This window comes from Myotis myotis, unplaced genomic scaffold, assembly GCF_014108235.1.
Source record: "Myotis myotis isolate mMyoMyo1 unplaced genomic scaffold, mMyoMyo1.p scaffold_m19_p_1, whole genome shotgun sequence".
NCBI classification, from domain to species: domain Eukaryota; kingdom Metazoa; phylum Chordata; class Mammalia; order Chiroptera; family Vespertilionidae; genus Myotis; species Myotis myotis.
Genome location: NW_023416313.1, coordinates 84,443,304 through 84,467,499, shown reverse-complemented (window position 1 = coordinate 84,467,499; position 24,196 = coordinate 84,443,304). Strand labels below are relative to the sequence as shown.

The 24,196-nt window shown below is 41.0% G+C and overlaps 1 protein-coding gene across 1 annotated transcript in view; it reads left to right on the top strand.

The window, feature by feature from the left end:
- EGF (epidermal growth factor) overlaps nt 1-24,196 on the top strand; it is an 89,120-nt gene that overhangs the window by 18,476 nt on the left and 46,448 nt on the right. The window contains exons 2-8 of the mRNA XM_036343242.1: nt 3,871-4,070; nt 6,068-6,249; nt 6,640-6,867; nt 7,597-7,799; nt 18,767-18,892; nt 19,943-20,065; nt 23,890-24,012. Of these exons, the coding sequence (XP_036199135.1) occupies nt 3,871-4,070; nt 6,068-6,249; nt 6,640-6,867; nt 7,597-7,799; nt 18,767-18,892; nt 19,943-20,065; nt 23,890-24,012 (1,185 nt within the window). The remainder of the gene's footprint in view (nt 1-3,870; nt 4,071-6,067; nt 6,250-6,639; nt 6,868-7,596; nt 7,800-18,766; nt 18,893-19,942; nt 20,066-23,889; nt 24,013-24,196) is intronic.

Genomic DNA, 24,196 nt, shown 5'->3' with positions numbered 1-24,196 from the left:
GTCTGAGGAGCCTTTGCCCCAAGGCCTGCAGAAGGCAGTCCATTTCTTTGCTCACTGACCTGTGTGAGGCCACTCCCCTAGACCCAGAGAGATGAAGGGCCTGTTGTGAACTAGCCTGTGTCCGCCACCACTTCGATCGCAGCCTGCTTTTGTGTAACTGACCTCTAAGCCACGAAAGCCCGGGTTCCTGGAGTCACTAATGAAACTCCTCACTATGCTCCAAACATCCTGGGCTCCTTTGTCATTCCTGGAGATCCCCTCCCAATCCCCGGTGGAGAAGTCAGAAGTTCCCCTGGGTTGCCTGTGACCTATTTGCTGTCTTGGGGGTTGTATTCCTTAGAAATGGTGTTTGATTTCTTACACACTTTCCTCTTGCCGAACTGCACCCAAAATAAATGCAGTAGGTTTTGACATGCGAAAGTTTAGCTGTTCAAACATGCACGCCCTGCAGACATTCAAATCCCCATACGTACCACATGATAGTCTTTGACAGGCTTGAAGAAACACGACTTACTTATCGTTTCCAGCGGTGGTAGAGAATAATGACTATTTCACCAGCCTAATTCCTGTCTTTCATTTTCTTTTAGATCACAATACATTTCATGTCGACAAATACTCAGCCCAGGCTCTGGTTTACATAAAAAATGATGTTGACAGTGTAGGGAAAATGAACGGTGTTTTGAGGGAAGTGGAATTAGAATCAGTTACATACATAGAATGAAGATTGTAACGTCTTGACGTAGGACAACCCAGGCCAAGGCAGGCAAGAGTACTGGATTGGGACGGTGGTATCTGGGTCCTAATTCCAGCTCCACCAACTAGCAGTGGGATTTGGGGAAACATTAAATTTCCTCATCTGAACTAGATCGATGATTTCCAAATTCACCAAGATGTAAGAATCACCTGGAGTGTCTACTCACAAAATAGATTCTTAGCCCTCAGCCCAGCCCCACTGAACTAGACTCAAGGGAAGGGGATCTTCAAAAGACACACACACACACACATACACCACACACACACACACCACACACACACACACACACACCACACACACACACCACACACACACACCACACACACACACACATCACACACACCACACACACATACACACACACACCACACACACACCACACACACATACACACACCACACACACACACCACACACACACCACACACACACACACACATACACACCCCACACCCCCCCACACACACCACACACCACACACACACACACCACACACACACATACACACACACACACCACACACACACACACACATACACACACACACCACACACACACACACACACACACACACACACACCACACACACACACACATACACACACACAGAGTACCCTGTGGGACTCTTCTAAAGAAATGGTTTGGGGAAACACTAGATTAGGTAATAACTAGGATCTTCCAGTTCTGAGAGACTGATACAGCCTGGATGCCATAATTCACAGTGAATAGGAAAAATCTGAGGGTAAAATTTGTCAATTCATACTTAGTATTTTATAAATATTCTTTGTTTTTTGAAACCTTACTGATGTTAATGGTGTGGTTTGTGCCTTATGGATCTAAGTATTCTTCAGATTTCTCTTTTCTCTTTTGATTATTGGCAGTCAAATCTTGTCTGTCTAGCTCATGGTGTTTTATTAAAGATAAATGAGATCAGGAGGTGAAAGCCTGTTGTTATTATTATTGCTGCTAGTAACATAACTATCATAGGCTAGATTGTGCTTTTATGAATTTGATAAATCCATTAGTATCTGTGGTAAAAGCCCAGACAAATTAATAAAACACACATATTTATTAATTAATTAATTAAAAAATCTAAGTGCCTATTATGTTCAAAGAAAGCATTATGCCAAGTTCTTACTAAAATGTTTTGAGTATCTTTCCTTTCTCTTTTATTTTTAACCTGGAAGTCTCCCATTCAGTTATACTTTTAAATGAATAAAATGTTTTCTTGATCTCATCAGTGTAACAGTGTATTAGGAAATTAACACATTGGGGACATTTATTTAGTTTATAGAGAATACATGATGCACATTTCAAAGAGAGGACTCCACAGCAGTCTACGGCCCACAAATGAGCTCTTGGTTTAGCGTGCCTTTTCCTGTTGTCTTCCTTTCTCCATGACGCATCGCCATAGGAGAGATGAGCTATGCCAACATTCTAGTCCACAGGTTCAAAGCTGAACCGTGGGAATAAGCATTGATGAATCACACTTGTGTAGTGCTCCACAATTAATGAAATATTTCCACATCTAATGTTACTTCTTTCCCCCAATAACTCTCTGATACAGGCGGTGAGCTCCTGTGAGATGTCCAGAGAAGCTGAGGGAGCCAGGACTGGAAACCAGGCCTGCTGGCTCTCGATCCAATGCCCTTTGCATTTCTTCTATGATTTCTTTGATTCTACAGCTGGAGTGGCCATGATGCCTGGGCTCCCCTACGTATCTGTGTGGAGAGGCTTGTGTTGTGGAAAAGATACAGGAAGAGTGATTTGAGCTAATTCTCTTAGACACTTTGCCAGCACTATTTCAAACTCTAATGATCTTACACTTCTTCCTTCTTCTTGTGTCTCTAGTCTGACATATCCACTAAAGCAGAATTAATGTTTTCTGAGTAAAATGTCATTAATTCATCATCTTGTTTAATCTTTGGAACAAGAAGTACATACATCGTGTCATGTGCCTGTATTACAGTCTAATGTGAAAACAGAATGGAGTAAGCCCAGCAGGGAAGCAAGAATATGTTAGCATCGTCTCCAATCTCCACTCATCCCAGTGGTTGCATAGTTACCTAAAGGCCTAGAGTGGCAGGAGCCTCCCTACCCTCAGACGGAAGAGATCCATGAGACTGACCTGGCTGCAGGGGAGGAAATGGTCCCCCGGCAGCATCTTGACCATCAAAGGCAAGCTTTCCTTGGAGTCAGACAGTAATTTAGGCTGAGTTTTCCAAAGAGAGGTTTCAGGTTCTCAAGCAGGTGTTACGTACTTGGGAGTCAGAGTGGGTAGGTGGCCATCACCTGAAATATTACAGGGCCCCGGGTATAGGATTAGGGAAGGTGCAAGGCCCTGCAGGGATCAAGAGATCCAGTGAGGTGCACCACCCAGATTTAGCAAATAAAAACATAGAACACCCAGTTAAATTTGAGTTCCAGGTAAATAGTAAATAAGTATTTAGTGTATGTCCCACTAAATACTTTAGTGCATATGCAATTCAAATTTAACTGAGCATCCTGGGTTTTATGTGGCGACGCCAACAGAAACAAATATGCTAGCGCTTTCACAGGACAGCATTTCAGTTTTTTCCTGCTTCCACTTAACACCTCTAGTTTTCACCACCTTCTTCCATGTCATTACCCTGAAGCTCTGTTCACATGTAAGACTGGGGTGGGGGGCATTTAGAAAATGATAATATCTATAATACTATTTCCAAGTTATAGAATTAAAATTTACATTCATATAGACCTTTTGCCCAGCAGAGGCAAAACAGTAGGTTGTTTCTTTTTTAACATAAAATGTCATTTTATATATAAGAGAAGAAAGTGCTTTTCTCTTCAAATAGTTATTTTTTTCATAATTTGGCAATGTTTATTATTTAGAATCAATTTGTGGAGAAGATAACTTGCAAAATTAATTGTGAATCTCTCTCTCTCTCTCTCTCTCTCTCTCTCTCTATATATATATATATATATATATATATATATTACTTTATATATTCTTATTTAAAATATAGAACCTGGATTAAAAAATTAATAACACTTGTGTTAGTTCATGGGGAAGTATTTTGTCTACATCAATAAAATATTACTGAAAATACACAGTTTGGTTTCTTTCTTCTCACTCAGGTCCTGCACCCTTCTTAATTTTCTCTCATGGAAATAGCATCTTTAGGATTGACCTGGAAGGAACCAATCATGAGAAATTGGTGACAGATGCTGGTGTATCAGTGATCATGGACTTTCATTACAATAAAGAAAGAATCTATTGGCTAGATCCAGAAAGACAACTTTTGCAAAGAGTTTTTCTGAATGGGACAAGGCAAGAGGTAAAGTACCAATTCCTAAGGTACCGAGGGGCTTTTGTATAGGCTGGCAAACATGATACAGTTAATTGGTAACATATAGATAATGAAATTCACATTACAGTTCATGTGTGTGCCTGACATTTGTAGGTATTTATTTACTATGCATCTGTGGCATGTTATTGAACAAGCCCATGAAATTCAGAAGCTCCCCAAAGTAGAAAGCAAGGATGCCAATGTAATTTTGAAAATATGTCAGTTTATTAAGTCAGAACACCATCTTATGGTTAAAACATATTATTTACATGACTATTTTTTACTCCCATGGTTCTCAACTGGGGACAATTTTGCCCCTCAGGGGATATTTGCCAATGTCTGGAAACATTTCTGGTGTCACAACTGGATTGGGGAGGGGGGAGGATGTGCTACTGGCATCTAGTGGGCAGAGGCCAGGGATGCTGCTAAACATCCTACAACATACAGGACAGTCTCCACGACCAAGAACTATCCAGCCCCAAACATCGATCATGTTGAGGTTGAGAAACCCTGTTTCATTGTCTAAAATCTTTGTTGAGGGTTTTGGCACCTGATATCTAGGAAGAAAAACTTTTTTTTTTTTTTAATTCTCAAGGTGTTTGCACGCTGAAAAAAATAAAGCAGATAGATATAAAGTATTTTGCTTCAAGTACTCACTAAAGATCTTTAATCTTTCCTTTTAACTGGTAGAACCCTTACATGAGTCCCAGGAGGAATGTCCTCTCTCTTCCTGGGAGATAGATTACAGAGAGCGCGTGACTAGAGAAACCTTAAGCATTTATTCCCAGCACAAAGTGCCCACTGTTTTGTGTGTGTGTTTTTTTTTTAAACCAAACCTTCTCTCTCCAATTATTCTTAAAAGCTTCAATTAGTTGCTAATCTGTTTTATCACATCTTTAATGCTTGCTAATCTCACTTTTAACAAGGATGGCTACTCATTCTCCAGCCATCTGTAGAATTGTTTCAAAATCTTAAATCTAAGAATCTGGAGAATTTCCTGTCACAGAATAGGAAAGAAGTTAAACAGTTGTGAATTTTTGTCAAGTCATTAGGAACGAATTGGCTTTGATGCCTAAAATCCACTATTATATTCCCTCCTTTGGGTTAAAACATTGTTTATAAAGGACATCTGTTAAAATGTAAACAATTTACCTGGATGAGCTATATATTAATCTATTAGCAATTGGTTCAATGGTTGGACCAAATTACTCTGTTTGAGATATAGGAATAGGACAGGCTCATGAGAATGTTAGATCCTTGCCCACATGTGATCAGTGAGGTCAGGTCAGTAGCTGGAAATCAGCAATGGTGGGGATATTTACACCATGGAAATCTGCAACCTTCCACCTCCCACCCTCTACCCCCCAAGAAGACCAGTTTACCCTCCCCCCCCCCCCCCCCCCCGCACGCTGGAATGAGGAGATAATAGAGATTTTTTTTGTTGGGCTGTTTTTTAAATGACAGAGCAGAGAATGCTACCCAGGAGACAAGAAGAGAAGCCTTGCTCTTTAGTTCATGGGGTCAGAGGGCAAGGGCACTGGGGATTGCAGAAAGGGAGGGGCCTGATGGAGGAGGAGGAGCCAGATGAAAAGTGGGGCCCTAATGAGAAATTCCTTTATTTTAGAGCTCTGTGCACAGATTCCAAGGGAATCCTGCCAGAGTTTGGTAAAGCTTGGACTTGAATTCAAGTGAGAATCTGGAAAATTCTATTAGCAAGTGGAATCGCGTAAACTGTCCTTAAGGTAGCATCGAAATTCCACTGTTACTGCAGTTATAGAAACTATGTCCAGAAGTATGCGGATGGTGGGTTAATTGCTGCATCAAAACAACGGCAGTGTAGCTGTGATGACTTCATCATTAAAGTAATGTGGGAATGCACAAAAATGACAAGTACTCAAAAGAACAGGCTCTTCTACGTAAAATAAAACCAATTTTGTTGAGAATGGAGGATTATTCATAACAATTTTGAAATTTGATTTTTACAGAGAGTATGCACTATAGAGAAAAATGTCTCAGGAATGGCAATAAATTGGATAAAGGAAGAACTTATTTGGTCAAATCAACAGGAAGGAATCATTACAGTCACAGATATGAAAGGAAACAACCCCCGTGTTCTCTTAAGCACCTTAAAATATCCTGCAAACGTAGCCATCGATCCAATAGAAAGGTAAATTCTGCTGTTTTTCAGACACTGAGATATATTTCAAGTCTGGTGAAAATTCATAGAATCACAGCCTTTGGACTCAAAGGGACCTTCTCATTGGAACTATGGCCCCCTTTTGTGATACAGAATCACCCTTTCCAATAAGCCGCTTGCTGGATTTGAACCACAGCGACTCCCTCTACAAACAGCACTCCGGACGAACATGGCTTCCTGATGTAGAAGCATAAATCTCCTCCAGCTAAAATCCCACGGGAAGTTCAAGGACTGCTGTTGAATTAAATTTTCATTCAAAATAGTCAAGTTTGTCCTGTGCAGACACCTGAGGACCGTGCACACACTGAGAGAGTTGGCCTTACATTCAGTTATGTGTCTAATTCATGTGTTCGCCCCCAGGTTTGTATTTTGGTCTTCAGAGGTGGCCGGCAGCCTTCACAGAGCAGATCTCAAAGGTGTGGGAGTGAAGATTCTGTTCGAGACGTCAGAGAAAATAACAGCTATGTCACTGGATGTGCTTGATAAACGGCTCTTTTGGATTCAGTACAACAGAGAAGGGAGCAATTCTCGCGTTTGTTCCTGTGATTATGATGGAGGTTCTGTCCATTTCAGCAAACATCTTGCACAGTAAGTTTTGCTTCTGGTGTGAAATGGAACAATTGCCATTTGAAATTTGTGTGATATTAATTTTACTTTTGCCAGTTAAGCCGATACTATGGTAGGTTAGCACAGATTTTGGAGTCTTGAATTCAAGTTTCAGATTTACCATTTATTAGACAAGTCACTCTGGGCAGGTATGTGACTTCTCTCACCCTCAGTCTCCTTTCATATGGGGATAATAATAGTACTTATTTCTTGGGGATATTGTGAAAGTTAAGTAAAGAAATAAAAATAAATAACAGAGTATTTGGCACATAATAAGTTTTCACATGTTGGTTACAGTTATTCTTTTTGGAATTTTTATGGCATGCAGTTATAAAGTTATACCCGTTTGATTTGTTATCTTGCCAGTAACTGACTTCCCAGCTTTTGGAAAGAGGCAGAAATGAATCATGTGTGAAATGGACAAAACCAGAAGTCCAATCCTACCCTGTTCCTATTTTCTTCCCTATTTTCTATCCATCACGCTTCCGTGCTGATTTGCAAAAGAATGAGACAGTGAATCTGGAGCTAGAAATTATACCCCATTAATTCAGAGTATGACTACATATATAAAATTTTAAGCTCAATACCTGTTTCTAAATCTAAAAAAAAAAAATAATCAAAAAGGTAGGTGATTAAGATTCAGACAATAAATTGAAATGAAGTGAAACTTTAATAAGACCAAGAACAAATGTTTTTTCTGTTGTGTTTTAGGCACAATTTGTTTGCAATGTCCCTTTTTGGAGACCGTATCTTCTATTCAACATGGAGAAAGAAGACGATTTGGATAGCCAACAAACACACTGGGAGGGATATGGTTAGGATTAACCTCAACTCATCACTTGCACCACCTGGTGGAATTAAAGTAGTACACCCACTTGTACAGCCCAAGGCAGAGCCTGATGCTGGGATGTCTGGTGAGTCATCTCTGATCTTCAACAAGGGCTGGTACTTAGTTACTCCCTATCCAGACACTAAGGGTTTATCCTTGACTTCTCCCACTGCTTCACCCCCAATTTCCCATCTACCTCCAAGACCTTCCCACCCCTTCTCTCCTCCACTGCCATCGTCATGGTCCAGACAATCAGCACTTCTGGCCCACAGTCGTAGCCACTCAGCTAATCTTTCTATTTTTCTCTCTTGTCTTTAAATAGTTCATATGATCCATTTGCTTAAAATCCTTCAGAAGCTTCCCTTTCCATTTAGATTGAAATGTAACGATTTAACAGGCCTGTCACTGTTTGACCACCCTGATCTAGCACCGTCTTTCCTCCTCCCCTGGCTGGGATCCAACACAGGTCTTTCCAGTTTCTCAGAATGCCCGGCTCCCTCATGCCTTTACAATTTGCAGTCAATCTTCTCTCTGCCTAGAATTCTCTTCAGTGAAATGTGATCAGTCTGTGAGGTTAGTGTTTTTTCTCCCATCAACGAACACTTGAGCCCTTCAGAGTTCTTCACGATTACGCAGCTTCTTTGATAAGGAGTTTAAATAGGATAATTGAAAGCATGAATTTAAAAAGAAAATCTATAATGATTCATTACACAATGGCTTTAATGTGGCAAATAATAGAATTTGATTGGGAGGCCACTGTCAGCTGCAGAGTTACAGGCAAACCTGGAATCTAGAAGGCAATGGGCAGCGGCGAAACTGGCTCCAGTCACTGACCAAAGGATGTAACCACATGTGCTCCAAGTGCTGAGGACTTTTGATTTCAAGAGCACTGTGACGCTGGCCATGACGAAATAGGCTCACTAATTGTTCTTGTGTCTTGTAGAGCGGGAATGCTTCACCTGGGATTTAGAGTCTCTGAATCTCTTGATTGTATGTGTTAGATGAAATATGCAATTGTCCCCTAGGGATATGGTAGATAACTTTCATCAGATTCTCAAAGCGCCCGATATCCTTCACGTTTACAAACACTGCCCTAGAGGATGGCTAGTTCCTCCTCGATAACAGTCTTACAACTGCAGCTCCTCTGCCGAGGGGGCCGTGGTAGTACTTGGGTTGCAAGGCACTTTGTAGTGAGGCTACTTCAACAAGGAGGTAACTGATAAAAATCATGTACCCTGGTTGATATTATTTTTGTTATAAAATGTAAGTATTTATAGTATACACATCAGAATATCAATAAATTTCATGCAAAATGCCTAAACTACCACTTATCAAAACCTTCTACAAAACACTAGCTCTATGGGATTTAATGAAGGTATTTGGGGAGAAAACATTTCAGGGTCAAATAATTTAGACAGACTGGGTTAAAGAAAGTTAAACGGGTTGGTATTTTCTCAAGTGGTTTCTCAGAGCCACTCACATGGTTAGGCGCATTGTTAATCTCTAAGGGTGATACATACTGTCATTTTCCTACTTTATTTCCTGTGCAGCAGCACTTGACTACCATATTCCTAGCTCAGACCTCTTTCTTAAGATCTAAACCTTTTTATTTTTTAAAAGACCGAGGCATGGTGAAAGTCCAGCTGCAAAGGTCTACAGCAGAGCTAAGCTGTAGAGAAACGTGATGAAAAACATCGGGGATTTATTCAGAATATACAAAAGAGAGCAGCCCGGTGAGGACTGTTGTCTGACTCGGACAAGGGTGCGGCTCCCAAAGCCAAAGTCACGGGTGTCTCAAGGAAGCCTCATTTGTGAGTTTAAACAAGGCCTGGGCTTGTGGATGTGTATTGGCTTGTTAGCAAAAAGCTCCATGTAGCCGACTGCTGAGCCAAGCCTCCATGGTCCAGCCACAGTTTCACTGTCAGGCTGGTTTTCTAAGGATTCTGACCAGTTTCCTGAGCGTGGTCTTTCAGGTCCCTCCTCGGGGCCTTGCCTGCTGGCCCACTGTCCCCTCCGAGCTCAGGTCCTGCAGTGGACATGTCGTTTGTACACATTCAGGCTCAGCGAACATTGAGGCCCAGATGTCTGGCTGCCTTCTGAGCATTTCTACTTGAATTTCTTGCAAGTGCTTCAGGTGCAAAGGAAATAACTGACCTACTGGCTCTCCCGTCCCTTCTCCCCAGCTCCTCTCCGTCCAGTGCCCAGACTCAGTGAGGGCCATCTCACCTCCTTCTCCCAAGGCAGACATGTAGGAGCTCCCTTTCCTCCCTCTTTCCACTCCCACCCATGAAATCAATCTAAGAATTCTACCATTTACAACCCAAGCGCTGGTCCTCTCTGGGCAGCCATCTCAGTGTCCCCTAAACTTGTACCCCGCCTCCCTTTTCTATCCTGCAGGGAGCGTAACCCTTTAAGAAAGAGAACCCAGTTATGTCATCCCTTGATTGAAACCAGTTGACAACCCTCAAATGCCAACAGTGAAAGTCCAGTCTCTATTTGGCTTGCTCACAGGGTCCTCTGCTCGTTTCTCAGCTTCCCCTCTCACATTGTCTGCCCTGCTCTGCGCTGCACCGTCCTCCCAGATTTCATGTCCTCCCATGGGCAGGCCTGCTCCGTCCTCCCAGATTTCATGTCCTCCCACGGGCAGGCCTGCTCTGTCCTCCCAGATTTCATGTCCTCCCACGGGCAGGCCTGCTCTGTCCTCCCAGATTTCATGTCCTCCCACGGGCAGGCCTGCTCCGTCTTCCCAGATTTCATGTCCTCCCACGGGCAGGCCCGCTCCGTCCTCCCAGATTTCATGTCCTCCCATGGGCAGGCCTGCACCGTTCTCCCAGATTTCATGTCCTCCCATGGGCAGGCCTGCTCTGTCCTCCCAGATTTCATGTCCTCCCACGGGCAGGCCTGCTCTGTCCTCCCAGATTTCATGTCCTCCCACGGGCAGGCCTGCTCTGTCCTCCCAGATTTCATGTCCTCCCACGGGCAGGCCTGCTCTGTCCTCCCAGATTTCATGTCCTCCCACGGGCAGGCCTGCTCTGTCCTCCCAGATTTCATGTCCTCCCATGGGCAGGCCTGCTCTGTCCTCCCAGATTTCATGTCCTCCCACGAGCAGGCCTGCTCTGTCCTCCCAGATTTCATGTCCTCCCACGAGCAGGCCTGCTCTGTCCTCCCAGATTTCATGTCCTCCCACGGGCAGGCCTGCACCGTTCTCCCAGATTTCATGTCCTCCCACGAGCAGGCCTGCTCTGTCCTCCCAGCCTTCGTGCCGGCTCAGGAATGCTCTCAGAGAACACCTTTTCCGGCACATGGCATTCGATCATGCTTTGCCATACTGTCTCCCTTCCTAAACCCCTTCAGTCCTATGAGGACAGGGACTACAATGCCCCAGGTACTCCCAGTCCCCGGAGAACATTTAATAATAGTTAGAATAAAAATAAATGTAAAAATACCATTTGGCTCTCGCCCCTAAAAAATATCAAAAGGAAGAAGTTCTAAAGATATTTACTATCTAAGCACGTGTTGCCTTCCTTCATGCTGTAAGCTCCGCCTCTGCCTTGGTCAGACAGTGCTCCCTGGGGCTGCTCCCTTTGGTACATTCAAAATAAATCCCCAATGTTTTCATCGGTTTTCTCTGCAGCAGCTTCACTCTGTAGCAGATCTTTGCAGCTTCATTCTCATTATGTCTCAGAGTCTTTTTCTTTCTTCTTCTTCGTTTTTTTTTAAAAATTGGTCTAGATCAGTGATGGCGAACCTTTTGAGCTCGGCGGGTCAGCATTTTGAAAAACCCTAACTTAACTCGGGTGCCGTGTCACATATAGAAATTTTTTGATATTTGCAACCATAGTAAAACAAAGACTTATATATTTGGTATTTATTTCATATATTTAAATGCCATTTAACAAAGAAAAATCAACCAAAAAAATGAGTTTGTGTGTCACCTCTGACACGCGTGTCATAGGTTCACCATCACTGGTCTAGATCTCAAGAAAGAGATCTGGACTAGAAGTGGTAGGTAATGGGAGTCACATGATGCATAGAAAATGAAACAGAAAAGCACCCCAGGTTCTATCACCCTTAGATAATAGAAATAGCCATAATTATTGAGTATACACAGAATTATCCACTCTGGGCTTTCCCTATATTATCTCATCTAATCTTCACGAAAACTTTATGAATTAGGTGTGATTATTAGTATCATTTTATAGATTAAAAACTGAGGTTCCGTGACGTTACTATAGCTTGTTCAAGGTCACGCTCTGGTGGGGTTGGGATTTGAACCCATGTGGAGTGACGCCTCCCCAACTCCCTCTGATATTATCTACCATTTTATAGATTTTGCCTTATTTATTTTGGGAAAGCTTGTAATTTGACATATTGTCAATGGTCTTTTTTGTGGTTAAATGTTTCAGTTTGCATGGAAGGCAGGACCAAATCTCATTTCTTTCTAAAAAATTTTTTTTTCCCATTTCAGGAACTCAGAAAAATCTCTGACTCTAACTCTATCTCTCTCTTACACACACACCACACACACACACACACACACACACACACACACACTTCTCCCCTGGTTGTTGGAAAACAGACACAGAATTGAACCACACTTTTGTTGTCAGGATTAAATTAATTAGGCAACAGTGCTCTCCTGGCTGCCTCGACCAACACCCATACTAGTTGGTGTATGAATCTCATAGACAGTGTGAAAACTTTTTTGTATACAATCTGAATACAGTACATTATTTTAAACTGAACTTCTGGGGATGTTGTAGCTAGTTTTACTGCTCACAGACATAATTTTTTTTAAAGGTGCTAATACTTTTGCTTTCTCCTGTATTCCTTTAAATGTAGATTCCAGTTTTAAGTCCTTGAGAGAGTTTCAAAAACAAATCCTTTGGAAAATGAAGGGTATCTATCATCAACAGAGTGCAAATTACTTCACATTCATTTCATGCACAAAATATCGCTGAATTTCCTTAATTCTGAGAGTTCATGAAGGAGAATTTCCTCCACCTGGAAGAGTACCTGCTTAGGGAAGAGATTAGTGTAGCTAAAACTGCCCCGGTGAGACGCTGATTCATCTTGGTTATGTTATTGCTGGAGTGTCTACTGTAAACCCTGGGTTATTTGGAAACCTTTAGAAAAGAATCATCCTAGATAAGTATTTTTTCCACATATTTTTTAAATAATTTTATTTTGGTAAAATACATATAACATAAAATTTACCATCTTAGCTATTTTAAGTGTACAGTTCAGTGGCATCAAGTACACTCACATTGTTATACAACCATCACTACCACCCATCCCCATAACTTTTCATCTTGTAAAACTGAAACTCTATATCCATGAAACTGTAACATCTCCCAGCTCCTGGCAACCACTGTTCTACTGGCTGTCTCTATGATGTTGACTACTCTAACTGCCTCATCTAGTGGAATTATGCAGTATTTATCTTTTGTAACTGGCTTATTTGTTTAGCCTAACGTCCTCAAGGTTCAACTATGTTATAGCCTATGTCAGAAGTTTCTTCCACTTCAAGGCTGAATGATATCCCATTTTGAGCATGTTCCACAGTTCGCTCATTCATGTATCTGCTGATGAACACGGGTTGTTTCCATGTTTAGCTATTGTGAATAATGTTCCTGTGAACACGGGCATGCAGCGGCTGGTTCTTGTTCTGTTGGTGATGATCCAGATTCATCCGCAGTTCAGGTGTTGCCAGCCTGGTCCATCCATGTAAGACCCTGCTTTTAATTCTTTTGATCCAGTGAATTTTTGGATCAGATGACAATTCTGTTTTTAATTTTAAAATAAATTTCTATGCTGTTTCCCACAGTGGTTGTGCCATTTTACATCCCCACCAGCAGTGCACAGGATTCCAGTTTCTTCTGTTAATTCTAAATGATCACTCCAAACATCCAAAACTCTTTTATTTTTCATAGAAATCTTAGCAAAATATGAATTGCCATATCCTTCCAACATAGTTATAGGTAGTGATTGACATTGTCTTCAATGTTTACTAAGAGATGCCACTGGGGCAAGCAGAGGACTGGTTTGAGGTAAAGCTGGGTGTTTTTTTTTAAAATATATCTTTATTGATTTCAGAGAGGAAGGGAGAGGAAGAGATAGATAGAAACATCAATGATGAGAGAGACTCATTGATTGGCTGCCTCCTGCACGCTCCTTACTGGGGATCAAGCCCACAACCCGGGCATGTGCCCCTGACAGGAATCGAACCTGGGACTCTTCAGTCCGCAGGCTGACGCTCTATCCACTGAACCAAACCAGCCAGGGCCAAGCTGGGTTTTTTAATGCAGGTTTGCCCTGACACCAAATGGCTGCCACTTGCAACACAGTGGTCGGAATGGCTCTTTATCATTTTCCTGTCTTCTTTCTCGCTGTCGGCTCTCACTGCTTGCAGGTCCTCACATGCCTGGCTGTGACCTCACTTTATCTTCTAATCCGGGGCTTTTTCTTACCATTTGTTTATTGAGGAAACCAGGCCATTTGTTTTTGCAGAATTGTTCACATTCTGGATTTTGCAGATTGTACGCCTATGGTGTATTTCTTTGAACAGATAGTTCAGGCTTAGAAGCTTGTTCAGATTCAGGTTTCTTGCAAGAATACCTAATAGGTGGTGCTGCAGGCAGTGCTGTATGCCTCCTACCGACCACGCAGCGGGCATGCAGTGGCTGGTTCTTATTCTTTTGTGATGTTTAAGATTCATCAGCAGTTCTGGTGTTGCCAACCTGGTCCATCCATTATCAAGTTTCCCATCAGCCTTTTGAGCAATCAGGCTTCAGAAGCTATTGTTTATCATTGCCTAGAGCCATTTTTTGGTTGGTGGTTCAAAGTGAGGGCATTCAAGTCTATCATCGTTGATGCGTTTATTCACATCAGCAGTATGATTTCTCTGAGGAGGATCTTTTATAGGAAAGGAAAATTAAATGCTTGATTATTTCCCTAAATGTATCTGTTTTCAGAATAAGGGCTAGTAGGCTAGCCTCCAAAAGTGATCTAAAAGCATCTTTATAAACTCATGGATTTAAAAAATATTTGACGTGTTTTTATTTATTGCAGTTATTATCATTCGGGCACTCAAACTGTGCCATCTTTCTTTAGGAGGAGCCCTGATTTGAGGCTTCTAATCTTCATGGGCGAGATGACCAATAGGTTCATCTCGAACCTGCTCTCTCCCAGTAACTGCCCCGGGAGGTCTGAAAGCTGGGCTGAGGCTATGTCTGGGCTCAGCGAGAAAGACCGCTGGAATCATGTAGCCACTTCTGCTGCCAGGGAATGTAGTGATTGTTGGGGTTGTAACAATGGGAGTGAAGGGCGCACACCTTGTACTTTTATTTCCATGCTATGGGCTGGCCAAACTTGTCAGAAATGGGTCTAAAATATAAATGACTGAGTGAGCCTGAGGGGCTCTTCTAAGACTAAAAAACATGTATTTTTAACTGCTTGGAGTCTGTTGATTTGTTTACTTTCTGATGTTTAGAGGAGTTTAGATGATGAAAGATACCAAGTAGATGAATTCTGGCTGAGTGGGGGGACACGCAGGAGGCAGCCAATCAATGATTCTCTTTCATCATTGATGTTTCTATCTCTCTCTCCCTCTCCACTCCTCTCTGAAATCAATAAAAATATATTATGATGAACCTGAGGTAGAAAAAAGGTGTGACAGTGGGAAAAAAGCAAGATAAGGAATCCCATGTCCCTTATTCAGAACAGGGCCAGAGTAAAATCTGCAGATTTACTTGGCTGTAGCAAAGCTTCTGAGAGCCTGTGTGTTAGCCAGGTAGATGCTGGAGGAACAGTTGGTGGTGGACATTAAACTCCATGATTAGGAACTTTAATGCGATCTCAAAGGTAATTAAGCCTCAGTGCTGGGCCCTGGGAAGGGGTATTATCTGAGGTCATCAGCAGCATTCTGAGTGCTAGCTTTGGCCTAATTTGAAGCTAAAGAACAGCAGAAGATTAAGGTGATTAAACGAAAATATAGCCCTCAATCCTCTATGTTTTGCTACTTCTTAAAATGACCTTTTAAGGTGTTTAGTGTCTGAATTCAGGTTATACCATCAGCACATTCAGAGGAAAATAATGATTGCTTTTTTGCCTATGCTCATCTTTGAAGAGTAATGTATATTATTAGTAAGATTATTAAAGACCATCAGGGCATGGTCTTGTGGAAAGGGGACTGGGCTAGCAGAGCCTGACCATCTGTTTTGAGTTCACACTCTAAGGCTGACTGGAAGTTGAAGGAGAAATCACATGTGAAGGAATTAAGTTGCAGACGATACAATCACAGGTTTTTGTGCTTGTGTTTTAGGGTCTGTAGTACATCTATGTTGTAAAAGATACTATGCGAAGTGGGACTATAAATGTGAATGGAATATATATATATATATATATATATATATATATATATGACGATGGTGATGATGGTGATAAGAACAGGTGAGAGGTGGTAGAAAATTAGCAACAACAATAAAAATCTAGATGAAGGAAAGAGCATTTCCTTTACCCTAGACACTAATTATTTTTATTAGTCAATTTGAATCTCCATTAACATATTTTCAGCAGTAATCAAGGTTTGAGAATCTTTAGAGGTATAAATTTAGAGGAATGTACCACAAACGTCTGATTCTGTATAGATTCATAAAAATATTTTTTTAAGTGCGAGATCTCAGAGAATATCTATCTCAACACTTTAATTTCATGGCTTAGGAAACTGAGGTAAACAGCAACAAAAAAGTGATTCAATGTAAAAGGCAGAACCAAGATAGAACTCTGTCTTCCTAATTCTTAATCCAGTGGTCATCTATCATATGGGGTTTGGAAAGATTTTTATAAGGAATATTTATAGGAATCTTAATTGTTCAATTTTTTTTTGTTACCTCAAGAAAGCATAGCACTTTGGTGCCATTAGAAGGCCAAATCAGACCTTTCTGGATTTTTGTTGTTCACTTGAAAACTTTATAAAAATTAAAGTAAAAAAAATAACATGCTATTTGTTGTTGTTAGTCCTCACCTGAGGATACTTTTCCATTGCTTTTTCTGAGAGAGTGAGAGAGGGGGGTGAGGGGAGAGAAAGGAAGAGAGAGAGAGAAAGAGAGAGAGAGAGAGAGAGAGAGAGAGAGAGAGAGAGAGAGGAGAGACATCAATGTGAGAAAGCCACATCAATGTGAGAAAGCCACACCAACTGGTTGCCTCCCATACTCACCCCTGGGGCGGGGATTGAACCTGCAACCCAGGTAGGAGCTGAACCTGAGACCCTTTGATGCGCAGGCGGACACTCTAACCAGTGAGCAACACTGGCTAGGGCAATTACATGCCTTTTTTTCCTTAAATAAATTGGCAGTGGGTGTATTTTGTCTCCAACAAATTTACAAGTTTACTAGTATAATTTTAGTCATTTAACTTTACATTTTTGGGTCATATTATTTTTAAGTTTGCTTAGTTAAAATTTTGATATGTGAAACATGTAGGAACATGAAAAACAATGTAACTATACATTCATAATTGGCACAAAAATGAACAAAATAAAAATTTTGGAATGAATATAAAAATATTCAGTGTAATCTTAACTGACTTAGTAGGTCTTATTGCAGCAGTATTGAATAATTGACAAAATTGATTGTGCATTTAATTCTGTACAGAGATTCAAGTAAACGAGTTTAAAATAAGTAAGGAAATAACACAGACAAGGTAAAAGGAGGTATTTGCAACTGAGATGAAGGAGAGATGTTTCATTAGAACATCATTAGGCTGCTGTTCCTCAGAGTGTGGCGTGAAGACTCCCGCTGGCTTCAGAATCACCCTGATCCTGTGAAAAATGCAGATTCCTGAGCCATTTCCTTGATTTAGCAAATCAGAATCTCCCAAGTGCGACATGCTCTTCAGGTGGGACAATGCACGCTAGGGACATTTTCAAGGGGCAAGACTGTGTCTCTACTGTGTCATGCTGGTGTTGGTCAAGAAAAGTGTTTCATAATTTAAAACAGAAGGAAACAGGTAGAGTCAGAGAGAAGAAACATTTATAAGTAGATAAACAGAGAGCCACATGGAGCATGGTCGCAGCCCCTTGCACTGCTAATGCTCAGGCTGTTTCCAGCAGTCCTGCCCTTAGGTCTTTGGCTCTCCCCATGATTCACAGGGTCTCGTTGACCTCAGCCATGTCATGACTCAGGGTCCATGACCCCCATTTTCTCCCCTTGAGGTCACCTCCTAGCAGAGCTCTGGCCTCTTATCTAACTGCATCCTGGGGTCGGCCTTCACACTCAGCTTATCTCAGTATTTTCTAGAGCATTTTGCAAAGGTGTTGTCATTGTAAAAAAATGGCAAAGAATAAGAGGGAACACAACTGGAGCAGAGATGTACATGTGACTAGTTTGGCCCTTGACCCGGGCTCTGATAATTAAAGGTACCACGCTGGCCATTTATTGTTCATTATATTTGGCTAATTCAACCCAAGCATCTACCTCACTGAGCAGATTTTACTATTTACACTGGGTTATTTTGTAAAACATGGAATGTAACAAACTCAGAAAATTGGGGCTAGACATACTACATGGGTATTTATTAAATCTGAAAAATGTTCTTGAAACAGTGATCCTAAAAGTAATTAATTATATAGATCTGACAGATAAATATTACACTTAAGAACAGCTGTTCTGTAAGAGATATTTCATTTACAGAATTTTTGTTTATGTATTTAATTATTTTTTTTTTACAAAGGTAAATCAGGATGAAAAAAGCCAAGTTGTGTTTAGTGTTAGTCACCCCAGGAATGACATCCCCAGCTAATTCGAACGCCCTATCTTGAGAGCTTTTGCAGGAGGGATACCATTAGGAAACTGAATGGGCTTGGGCAAGCTGCGGAATCCTGCCAAAGCCGTCCCACCCTAGAGCGGTGCCACCATCTTGGAAGACAACCCCCCCACCCCCTCCACCCCCCCTGATGCCACAGGGAGATTAGATTTAAGAACCATCAAGGAATCAGACATTGCCCCCTGTCAAAACACACCCCTATGTCAAATAAACCATCTTCTCTTTTAGATCAGAAACTCTGCAAGCTGAGGAAAGGTAACTGCAGAGGCAGCGTGTGCGGGCAAGCCCCGAAGTCCTATCTGTGCACGTGTGCGGAGGGCTACGCCTTAAGCCAGGACGGGAAGCGCTGTGAAGGTAATGCGCGGCGGCTGTCGGCAGCTCTGGCAGGCACCTGCTCTTCAGTGGGCCATGCAGAGCCTCGATGTGAAATCAGTTTTACTCCCCCCTCCCTTCCCCAGAGAAACAATTTTATTTTCCCCTGTTTTTAAAGCCTTCGTAATACTTCCAGGTCTTCTTTATAGCTTGTGTCCCTAGATCGAATGCTTTCAGAGGCTCCGCAGGGGTTGACCGTAGGCAGGCGTTCTCTGAGTGGACTCCATGGAACCCCGTGGGTTTGGCTGTGTGCAAAATATCTCTATTTTCAAATATTTTAGGGAAGTAGTTCCATAGCTATCATAAGACGCTCAGAGGGTGTGCCACCCCACATCTCCTCCCCTGAAGGTCTAGTGGGAAAGGGAATCTGGAGGAACTGTGTAGCTCGCTGGTCAGCTAGGGCTCCTCCTGGATGAGACTCCAGGCCAAGGTTAGCGGAGCCAGGAGGAATACCGGGCGCTCCAGGGAGCTGCTGCTGAAAACACTCCAAGGGCTGCAGCGCATACGCAGTGGAGGTAGCTGGGGTGAGACATTAGGTAAACGTGAGACCCACTCGTTAAGGATACGGCCCTGCTTACCTGGGGCTAGTCAGAGGGAGGCATCTCATAGAACGGGGACCTGGAGGCTGGGCGTCTCTGAGAGTGGGCCCACCCTCAGGGGAGGGCTCCTGTCAGCTTTGAGAGGCTGCAGAGCAGAGCAGGCATGTCCTGTCCTTGTCAAGAACTTTCAACAGTCCCGCCTTAAGTGGCTTTAAGTTGCTGTATCTTTTCAGAGAAAATAGTATGATTTCCCCCCCAGGGTAATTCTATGAACATCTGTATTTGAAAGTACAAACTCTGACAGAATAACAAGGACTTTCATGATAATTGAACTGACTTCTTTCACCCTTTACTACAGTAGCAAAAGCAGTCTTTCCACGGTCAGGAACAGCAGATACAAGTGTGAGATACTCTATTTTGGGCTGACTTGTGAGGGATACTACAATTTATTTTCAAAAATAACCATCTATGTTTTGTTGTTGTCATTGTGTAGATGTCAATGAATGTGCCTTTTGGAATCATGGCTGTACTCTTGGGTGTGAAAACACCCCTGGATCCTACTATTGCACATGCCCTGTAGGATTTGTTCTGCTTCCTGATGGGAAACGGTGTCACCGTAAGTCACAACAAGTACTTACTTTGCTATTTCCTTCATATTCACTGATGTTTGGGAGGTGGCTATGGTCTGGGTTGATGGTCCTAGATCAGCTGTAAGCTTCAGAATTACCTTGGAGTTTTATTTTATTTTGTTTTAAAACATAAATGACTGGACTCTATTCCAGACTTGTGGAATATATATATATATATACATACATACATATGTATGTACATATATATATTCCAAATTTATCCATATTTTATGATATTCATTATATGTATATTACTAAAAGACAAGCATATAAAATCATGATATATTATTATATCTAAAAAACTCGCTGTAAATTGCTAATATCATCTAATATTCAGTCAGTTTTCAGGTATAACCACAACATCATTACTACACCTAAAAATTAATAATTCCATAATAATATCAAATATCTAGTCAGTTTTCAAATTATCTTAAAAAAATTTTTACACAGTTGTTTGGTTTGAAGAAGTATCCAGACAAGGGTAGTAATACTGTTGTGTTAGGTTGATACAACTCTATTTTACCCTACAGATTCTCTTTACTCTTTTTTCCCCTTGCAAATATTTATTAAAGAGCCATTTTTTCCCCTTCAGAGTCTCTCACATTTTGGATTTTACTGATGGCACTTCTGTGATGTCCCTTTTCTTCTACAAACTTATAGATAGATGTAAAGGCTTGATCAGACTCGGCTTGACATTTTTGGCAAGAATACTTCATAGGTGTGGTTATATTTCCATCAGGAGACACATTATAAATGTCCCCTATAGTCTTTCTTTCTCTTTGTCTTTCTTTCATTCTTTTTTAGAAACAAGCTCTGGCCTGTTTTACTAAAGAACAATTTTGCATGATGCACTGTTCACTAGTCTGTCTGGCATGCTTCTAATGATAGAGAGTCACCTGGGTCAACGGTAGCCAGTGTGTATGTTCTGAGGTATTTTTCACATGCCGTTCCCAATTCAATATTATTAGTAGCATTTCTCTTTTTAAAAAATTAAACTTATTAGAGTGATATTGGTTAATAAAAGTATATAGGATTCCGGTGTACAATTCTCCAGTTCGATATTATTGGCACTGCCGTGATGGACCCGGGTTTTGGCCAACACGGCGCAGTACTCTGTCTCAGATCCCCACAGCACTGGGCCGCTGTTGATGAGGATGGCCAGTTCCCTCTTGCCCCGTCTGATAACTCAGAGCGGCTTGTACCCACAGAACTTACTTTTCACTGTTTATGATGAGCTGGAGCCTAGAGGTGACTCCAAGGACATTTTGTCTTCTTTTCAGCCACCGTCCTTCTTCCTTTGGTGCAGGACCCCCACCAACCAAACACACCTGGAAGTGGCCAAGGCAGCTGAGGGACTAGAAAAGGGCCAATGGTCTTTCGGGAGAGGATTGTAGCAGCCATTGCCAGTCACTTCCTAGATTCATTATTGCACCAAGGGTTTCAAATGGCGATATCTAGTTCTAGTAGTTACTTTTAATTATTAATTGGAATATCTGTATGAAGAAAACTTTCATTAACTATTTGGTTCCTTTAAGATACAATTTGTACAGATAGCCACTTGGCCTGGAGGTCAAACCCTCCCTGGAATTAGCTACAACAATCAAGATTTAACTATAAGACTGCGAACAAAGACCACTAGGGGGTGCACCAAGGAAGCATAACAAAATGCGGAGACAAAGAAACAGGACAAAATTGTCAATGGAAGATATAGAGTTCAGAACCACACTTTTAAGGTCTCTCAAGAACTGTTTGGAAGCCGCCGATAAACTTAATGAGATCTACAAGAAAACTAATAAGACCCTCGATCTTATATTGGGGAACCAACTAGAAATTAAGCATACACGGACTGAAATAACGAATATTATACAGACTCCCGACAGCAGACCAGAGGAGCGCAAGAATCAAGTCAATGATTTGAAATGCGAGGAAGCAAAAAACACCCAACCGGAAAAGCAAAAGGAAAAAAGAATCCAAAAATGCGAGCATAGTGTAAGGAGCCTCTGGGACAGCTTCAAGCGTACCAACATCAGAATTATAGGGGTGCCAGAAGATGAGAGAGAGCAAGATATTGAAAACCTATTTGAAGAAATAATGACAGAAAACTTCCCCCACCTGGTGAAAGAAATGGACTTACAGGTCCAAGAAGCGCGGAGAACCCCAAACAAAAGGAATCCAAAGAGGACCACACCAAGGCACATCATAATTAAAATGCCAAGAGCAAAAGATAAAGAGAGAATCTTAAAAACAGCAAGAGAAAGAAACTCAGTTACCTACAAGGGAATACCCATACGACTGTCAGCTGATTTCTCAACAGAAACTTTGCAGGCCAGAAGGGAGTGGCAAGAAATATTCAAAGTGATGAATACCAAGAACCTACAACCAAGATTACTTTATCCAGCAAAGCTATCATTCAGAATTGAAGGTCAGATAAAGAGCTTCACAGATAAGGAAAAGCTAAAGGAGTTCATCACCACCAAACCAGGATTATATGAAATGCTGAAAGGTATCCTTTAAGAAGAGGAAGAGGAAGAAAAAGGTAAAGATACAAATTATGAACAACAAATATGCATCTATCAACAAGTGAATCTAAGAATCAAGTGAATAAATAATCTGATGAACAGAATGAACTGTTGATTATAATAGAATCAGGGACATAGAAAGGGAATGGACTGACTATTCCTGGGGGGGAAAGGGGTGTGGGAGATGCGGGAAGAGACTGGACAAAAATCGTGCACCTATGGATGAGGACAGTGGGTGGGGAGTGAGGGCGGAGGGTGGGGCGGGAACTGGGAGGAGGGGAGTTATGGGGGGAAAAAAAAGAGGAACAAATGTAATAATCTGAACAATAAAGATTTAATTAAAAAAATAAATAAAAAAAAAAAAGAAAAAAAAAAGAAAAACCATAACTTAACTTTGGTGCCGTGTCACATATAAAAATTTTTTGATATTTGCAACCATAGTAAAACAAAGATTTATATTTTTTATATTCATTTTATATATCTAAATGCCATTTAACAAAGAAAAATCAACCAAAAAAAAATGAGTTTACATGTCGCCTCTGACACACGTGTCATAGGTTCGCCATCACTGAAATAAACCAACTTGGTCCCAATGTTATCTTTATGCTACCCAAAGTGTCAAACTGATCTCCACCCTTTAAGAAAAAAAAAAAAAAAAAAAAAAGATACAATTTGTACAGTTAAGACAGGATAAATATTGATTGGAACATCTTTCACATGCTCAATGATTTAAAATACCTTTATCTTAAAAAATACCTTCATGTGTACTTGAGTCTTTTATAAAACAAGCTTTCTATCTGGTTCTACTATTCTTTCCATCTTTTCCCATACTCATTGCCCACTGTCTTAATTATTGTTCCTTCATGGTACATTTTGATATTTGTTAAGAGCCTCTCATTCTGTCCCTACACCTAACCACAGTCATACAACGTTCTTAGTTTTCCCTTCACACAAATTTGTTTCCCAGATGAACTTGAGAATCATTCGCCCACGTTCCATTTTAAATATTTTTGAATTTTGACGACCAATAACTTTAAAAATATCATTTGACATAAAAGAAAGTTAGAGAAAACTGGAGTCATTTTCCAAAATCAGATATTTTTCTTTATATATTCTTTGGATTTGAAATTTTTCTTTTCTTTTTGTTCCTTCATTACCACAGTAATTAATAAATGTTTGATTTCTATTTAACTTACTCTTTTCAGGATAGCATTTTTTATTAGCAAGCAATTTTACTGAATTTCCACAAATGTGATTTAACACTAATATTGACCTTATTCTTCATTAATTAGAATTAATTTCCTGTCCAAGCAATGCATCTGAATGCAGCCATGACTGTGTTCTGACTTCGGATGGTCCCATATGTTTCTGTCCTGAAGGCTCAGTGCTTGAGTCAGATGGAAAAACGTGTAGTGGTAAGTTTATTAACTTTTTGTTTGTTTGAAACAAACAAGGTGTGTTTGGTTGGTGGGAGTCCTGCACCAAAAGGAAGAAAGACTATATATATATATATATATATATATATATATATATATATATATAATTTGCATCTTATTGGCAAAGAAGAATAGATTTTTCCAACATTACGCACTGAAAGAC